The sequence below is a fragment of the Tupaia chinensis genome, unplaced genomic scaffold (genome assembly GCF_000334495.1).
Source record: "Tupaia chinensis unplaced genomic scaffold, TupChi_1.0 Scaffold000081_1, whole genome shotgun sequence".
In the NCBI taxonomy this organism is placed as follows: domain Eukaryota; kingdom Metazoa; phylum Chordata; class Mammalia; order Scandentia; family Tupaiidae; genus Tupaia; species Tupaia belangeri.
Genome location: NW_006159542.1, coordinates 277549 through 283947, shown reverse-complemented (window position 1 = coordinate 283947; position 6399 = coordinate 277549). Strand labels below are relative to the sequence as shown.

The 6399-nt window shown below is 42.3% G+C and overlaps 1 protein-coding gene across 1 annotated transcript in view; it reads left to right on the top strand.

Annotated features, from left to right (window-relative positions):
• The window catches only part of EPB41L4B (erythrocyte membrane protein band 4.1 like 4B), a gene marked incomplete at its 5' end in the record, with an annotated part of 173769 nt that extends 168206 nt beyond the window's left edge, over positions 1 to 5563 (top strand). The window contains 4 exon segments of the mRNA XM_014585368.2: positions 1147 to 1261; positions 1264 to 1292; positions 3868 to 3961; positions 3964 to 5563. Of these exon segments, the coding sequence (XP_014440854.2) occupies positions 1147 to 1261; positions 1264 to 1292; positions 3868 to 3961; positions 3964 to 4067 (342 nt within the window).
• Between the last annotated feature and the right edge of the window lie 836 nt (positions 5564 to 6399).

The following is a 6399-nucleotide window of genomic DNA, read 5'->3' as shown; positions in this document are numbered from 1 at the left end:
CCCATGGGAAAAAAAAATAAAAAAAAAAAAAAAAAAAAAAGAAGAAGAAGAGAAAAGAAAAGAGAAGAAATACATATCGTTGGACTTCATTCCCAAATATTCTAGTTCCAAAGATCATGAGAGGGACCTGAGATTTTGCTTTTGTACTGAAAACTGTAAGATAATGCTGATGCTGGGAGCCAGCGGCTGGACATGGCCGAGTGTAGTTTGAGTCCTGGACCTGATGGGTTGTTTTCCCTGTCTCTCTCTTTCTCTGTCTCTCTCCATGAGCGTATGTGCCCTATAGCAAATTTTAAATAATAATAATAATAATAAATAAAATAAATAATTCTTTTTTTTTAAAAAAGAGGATAATGCTTGCTAGTCTGGACACAACACTTTGGGAACTACTGCCTTAATGGTGAAAGACACCAGTTATGGAGTCAGTTTACTTTGGTTCTGGAGACTTGGCATGCCTTGGAGTTTATCTATTTTTTCCATGATAGAGAGAGAAAGAGACAGAGAGCGACAGGCACTCCCAGCAGGCCTTCGCATCTCCATCTAGCCCTAGCCTCAGCCAGCCAGGATCACAAGCAGGGACACGTGCCAGGGCACTTGAAATGGACAAGGAGACCTCAGGGTGTGAGCCCAAGACCTTCCCATGTGGCTTCAGCGTTGTGGAGCATTGTGTTACTGCAACATCCCCACAGCTGGCCTGAATATTGTTCACACTATCTGTGTGACCTTGGGCAAAATACTTTTCCTCTCTGAGCTTCGCTTTTCTTTTTCATAAAATCAGTTCTAAAACGCGCATTTTCTCACCTTTTAATGTCTCTGAAATCAGAATGTTTATGCCAATAGTGGGCATGACACAGTTTGGTTGGCTGCATTTTTCTTTATGACGCGTGCAAAATGGTGCATCTTACAACTGATGGTATCGAAGATGTGATGAAATATGATCTGTACCTTAAAGGGCTGTCAAGAGGTAATGTATGTAAAGTGCTTAGCCTAGTGTCTGGCCCAAAGTAAAATCACTTAAAATGGCCATTGATTTTAGCTGTTATTAAAAAATAACAGGAACTGTATAGTAAGGCTTAGGGAGCAGCTGACAGTGTGAAAATGGAACCCAAATTGAGATTGATCTTCTCTGCTCTGCTTTTTCTCCAGGCAGACTTTAGAGACAGTAAATTACCATGCTGTCCTGGCCAGTCTTCCCCGCTGATTCCAGCAGCGACCCTGAGGCCTTTGACAGAGACCGTCGCCACAGTGCAGACCATATACACCACCCGGAAGCCTGTTTCTCTGGCGGCCAGGTAAATCCGATCAGCAGGTACGGGCACGTAGCTCTGCTGACAGGGAAGCCAGGTATAGATTCTCAGGTCGATGTGTTAGTACCATCTACAGCCTTCTAATTTATTCATTTATTCTCTAAGTACTTACTGGAATGTCCACAAAGGGGAGGCTATATCCCGGGTGCGAGGGACGTCCAGTGACTAAAACTGATATGGGGCCGGCAGGTGGCGTAATGGTTAAGGCGCTGGATTCCCACCTGGTGACCGTGGTTCAAGTCCGCATCTAGTGGCTTGAAAATTATGCCGGGTGTGTGTGCAGGACAGAAATCCTGAGAGGAGAATGGAGGAGAAGGGATTTCTGCGTGGCCATACCCTCAGGGGGTGATTTTCACGTTCCCTCTCTGTCTCTATCAGTCTCTCTCTGGAGAGCACCACACGCCCTATGGCAAAAACCTAAAAACAAAGCAAAACAAAAACAGATCAAAGTTCCACCCTCGTGGGGTTTCCAATTTAGTCCATAAGGGGAAAGAGAGACTACAAACAGAAGATTGTGCATGTGATAGTGACGAGTGGTCAGGCAGAAAATAAAAGTGTGCGAGGCAACAGGACACACTGGGGTAGCCTCCCTGAGGTGGCGTTTAAGCAGAGGCCGGAAGGCGGGCCGGGAGAGAATGACAGCTATCTGAGAAAAGAGTCAACTAGGTAGAGCGAACAGTCGGGACCTCTGTGTCCAGAGCAGAGAGGATGGCAGGAGGGGAGGCCCTCGAAGCTGCAGCCTGGGGCTAGATTATGCAGGGCCTGGTTGGCCTTAGTAGTAGAAACCTTCATTTCTACCCTGAGTGACATTCTTAAACTTGGTTTAGAGCTTTAAAGATGTGTAATTACTCTGTGTGTGTGTGTGCGTAAATAGTGGGGACAGTTTCCATGGATAGACAACTGGATCAAGGGCCAAGACATCAAAGGCAATCCCTCAATGCAGCCAATTTTACTTCATTCTCTCTCTCTCTTTTTTTTTTTTTTTCATTAAAACACAATGATAACGAGATCGGTAGGTGGCATGGTGGTTAAGGGCGCTGGACTCCCTCTTGAGTCCTGGACCTGGTGGCTTTGCTTTCTTTCTCACTTTCTTTCTCTCACTCTGTCCCTCTCTGGTCAAATTAAAATGAATAAATAAATAAACCACTTTAGCAAAAAACATAATGAATACAATACGAATTTTGTCAAGACATTCATCAGATCATACGTTGGGAGAAAGTTCATATGAAAACAATTTAAAGCATGATTTTAAGAAATCTTACCCCTGGACATCTTCCCAATCATTCAACTTATAGTAAGTGGTTGCTATGCGCATGAGCCTATGCTGGGCTCTGGGGTTTTAGAGGTGAGTGACATATGGTCAGCCCCCTGAGAAGCTCTCAGTCTGGTGGGGGAAACCAGTAAGTAACCAGACAACTTTAGGTCGTCATCATGCTAGCAAAGGCGTGTATGTGTGTGTTGGGGAGCAGGGGTTCTTAAGGAACTGAAAAAGGAAAGTCAAGAACCGAGATCAGGATCTGGCAGTGGCACAGTGGTAAATGCAATGCTCTGTGAAGCAAACCCATATGGGAAGTTCCCCAGTTCATTTCTAGAGACCTCCCTGAGTATTTTGGGCATGTGTGTGCCTGTAATCCAACCTGCCTGATTCTGGGGGAGGAGTGCAGTGTTAAGACCCTATCAGGGATATTACATCCTATCTTTCTCTCTCTGTTGCTCAATGAAAAACAAACAAAAACTTAAAAAAAAAAAAAAACTTAAAAAAAAAAAGAGATCAAAAAAGAAACGGGGGAGGGGGCAGCAGGTGGTGTGGTGGCTAGGAGTGCTGGATTCCCACATGACCGAAGGCTGTTTGAGTCCCAGACCTGCCGACTTGCTTTCTCACTTTCTCTCTCTCTCTCTCCCCTACTCTGTTCCTCTCTAGTCAAATTTTAAAAAAAGAAAAAATAGTAGATAAATAAGTAAATAAGTAAAGTTAAAATCAAATAATTCTAGAAAGAAAGAAAGAAAGAAAGAAAGAAAGGGGGTGAGCCACATGATGGCTCAGGATTAAATGCTAGAGTTTACAAGACTGACCCAGAGGGAAGGTTCCAGGTTCATGTCTACAGACCTCCTTGAACAATGGACATGCCAACCTGCATGTTCAGTGATCCAGGGCTGGCTGAGGCTGGGGGCAGATGGTGGTGTCAAGATCCTGTTGAGAGTGTTGTCTCTCTGTCTTCCTCTCTCTCTGACTCACTCATGGAAGCAGGTGGCATGTGGTTAAGGTACTAGGCTCCCACAGGCCAACCCTGGTTTGAGTCTTGGACCCAGTAGCTTGAAAATGTGCATGTGTGCTCAAGAGAATGGAGAAGAAAGGATTGCAGGTGGCATCCCACGGGTGTGTGTGTGTGTGTGTGCATGATTTCTCACCTTCCCTTTCTCTGTCACCAGCCAGCACTCACATCCTATGGTGAAAACCTAAAACAACAACAACAGCAACACCTGAGAGATGAGCCTGAAGCTATTCCCCTGCAGCCTTCGCGTGTTTGCCTCACTGTTTTGTCCTTTACTCCTTTTTTAGTGCAGAGACGCTCCGGCAGGAGTTGGAAAGAGAGAAAATGATGAAAAGACTGTTGATGACCGAACTGTGAAATTCTCCTGTCGCCTGGAGGATGGATGGTGCCTTCTGTCCGTTTTCTTTCCTCGGGCTTTCTGTGCTCACTCCAGCACAACTTACACATGTTGTGTGCTCTGTACGCCCAGGTCTCCATGGTTAGGTGAAGCCAACCTCGGGCTCGACTTTTACTGGAAAAGTTCTTTTATGTCTCCTGAGCATTAGAGATTTTCTACTCTTTGTACTGGAGACAGGATTTCGTAAGCGTAGAGAAAAGCTGGGAAAATGGGGATTTCTTTTCCGAGGTACCTGTGTGTATCCGTTAAAAACCACAGGGGTAATATGGCATGGAATCCTTTGCTATCAATCTCAACAGTGTGATTTTGTATGACTGAAACTTGCAAAAGCTTTGACTGTTTGTTAAAGAGTCATTTTTAATGAGAGAATAATTCTTTACTGATGGTTTTTCATTTAGCACTGATAAATTCACAAGTCTGATAAAGTCCTTACCATTCATTTTTATTCAAACATGAGTAGATGAACTAAAAAAGTAAGTTGCATATCACCATGACAGCAGGGACTTCCTATTAATCTGAAATATAATTTATCTTATGAACCTGTTGGATATGATATTGTTGGGGATAAACAGAACTGATCACTGAACCCAAAGTAGGTTCAATTCTAGCTTGAAATATCTAAAAGTTCTTTCAAGGTCAAGATGGTTCAATATCAAGAAGATTCATTTGGGTGTTCTATAAAGGAAAAGTATTTCTAAAGTTGATCAATTCATGTCCTATTGATAAAAACTTGACCTGAAGAAACTTTGTTCTCTTTTTATATAGTTTCAAGAAGTGTGTTTTTAAATTTTTATTATGCACTTGAACAACTTTGCAGGAATAAGGGAACCCCCATCTACAAACTATCCCTCTAAATTATTTCCTAAGCTTTCTCAATGAATATGCACACGTTTTTACATAGCTATGATCCGTGTGTACATTCTCTTGTGTTGTACTTCTCCATCTGACACTTAACACGGATCCTACTTTCACCAATTTAAATGCCCTTATATCCATGTAACATGGTTAACCTCACTTCTCCCCATGATTAGATATTTGAGTTATATTCAATTTTTCACTCTTATAAATAGTGCTGCTATGAATGTCTTTGTAAAAAAAAAAAATGTTCCTGCCTTTGGATGATTTCTTTTGGAATATCTCCAGAGAAAGATTACAAGGTCAAAGAGCATGAAATATTTTATAGCTCTTGTTTTATATTGCCAGATTGCTTTCTAGAAAGAGCTAATCTCTTGGGTTGGAAGGACCTTAAAGGTCATCTCGTTCAACCTCCCCACCCTTTCTGAATGCTTGAATCCCTTCTACAATTTATGATGCCACCAGCAATGTATAAGCATTTCTATTTACCAGTAGCTCTGCCAGTATTGGGTTTTTGCCATTTTTAATTTATTTTTGCTAGTTTAATAGATGCCTATTGTTCTTGAAAAGTTGTTTTATTTCATTAATTGGTAGCAAAGCTGAGCACTTTTCCATGTGATGATTTACTAGCTGTGTTCCCTTGTGTGTAAACTGTTCATCCATTTCTATGACCACTTGTTAAGTGGATTTGATCTCATACATTTGTATCTGAACCGTATTTTTATGTTGTATTGCATAGTTTGCTCTCCTGTCCCTACTCTTAAAACTGAATGGTGCCAATAATTTGATACTAATGACTATTAAAAAAAAGCATAATGCCTCATTTACTAGCATTGTTGTAAAATGAGGAGTGTAAACAAAATTCAGATAACTGAAGATTAACCCATTAAGTGCTAAATCTTTAAAGTTTTAATATTTTTTTTTTTGGAGGGACATCTTTCTTAAATGTATTACACACGTCCCTGCCTTAGTAAACGGAGTATACTAGAGAGTATTTCACCTTGTCTTGATGAGTCATCCCGTCATTATGAACAGTAAGCCCTTTTTGTACCTTGGTATGGTTCAGTGATATTATCAGGGGCTATCACACTGTGCAGGGCTTGGCTTGGCCTTTTATAGGAGATGATGCTCTCTTCATGGATGATTTTTTGTTCGTTTGTTTGTTTTTTACTGCCGTCTGCTCTGTTAGTGGAGCTATCTGGGGCCACTGTAGTGTTTGGGGCCTTTCTTCCCCCGGCCCCCTGGCTGGACTTTCCAAACGGCTTTAGCGGTTCTTTATCTTGTGCACATTATACGAAATGTGTTTCTGTACAAGAGGGGTTGTCACCTCTTGCCAATCCAGCCCCTCTACCTCTCCTAACCTGCTTCCTGAGGCTTCTGCTCTTCGTCTCTTACTCTCTGATGGAAACCTCCAGGGCAACACTGAACGTTTCTTGAGGAAGCCAGGAAACCAAGTATTTCATACAGGTCAGGGTTGCTTTGCTTCACAGGAGGGATGCATGGGCTTTTCGGCCACTGTTTGCAGGAACCTGTGAGTCTCCTGTTGCTTCTCCACTTTCGCCTGGGT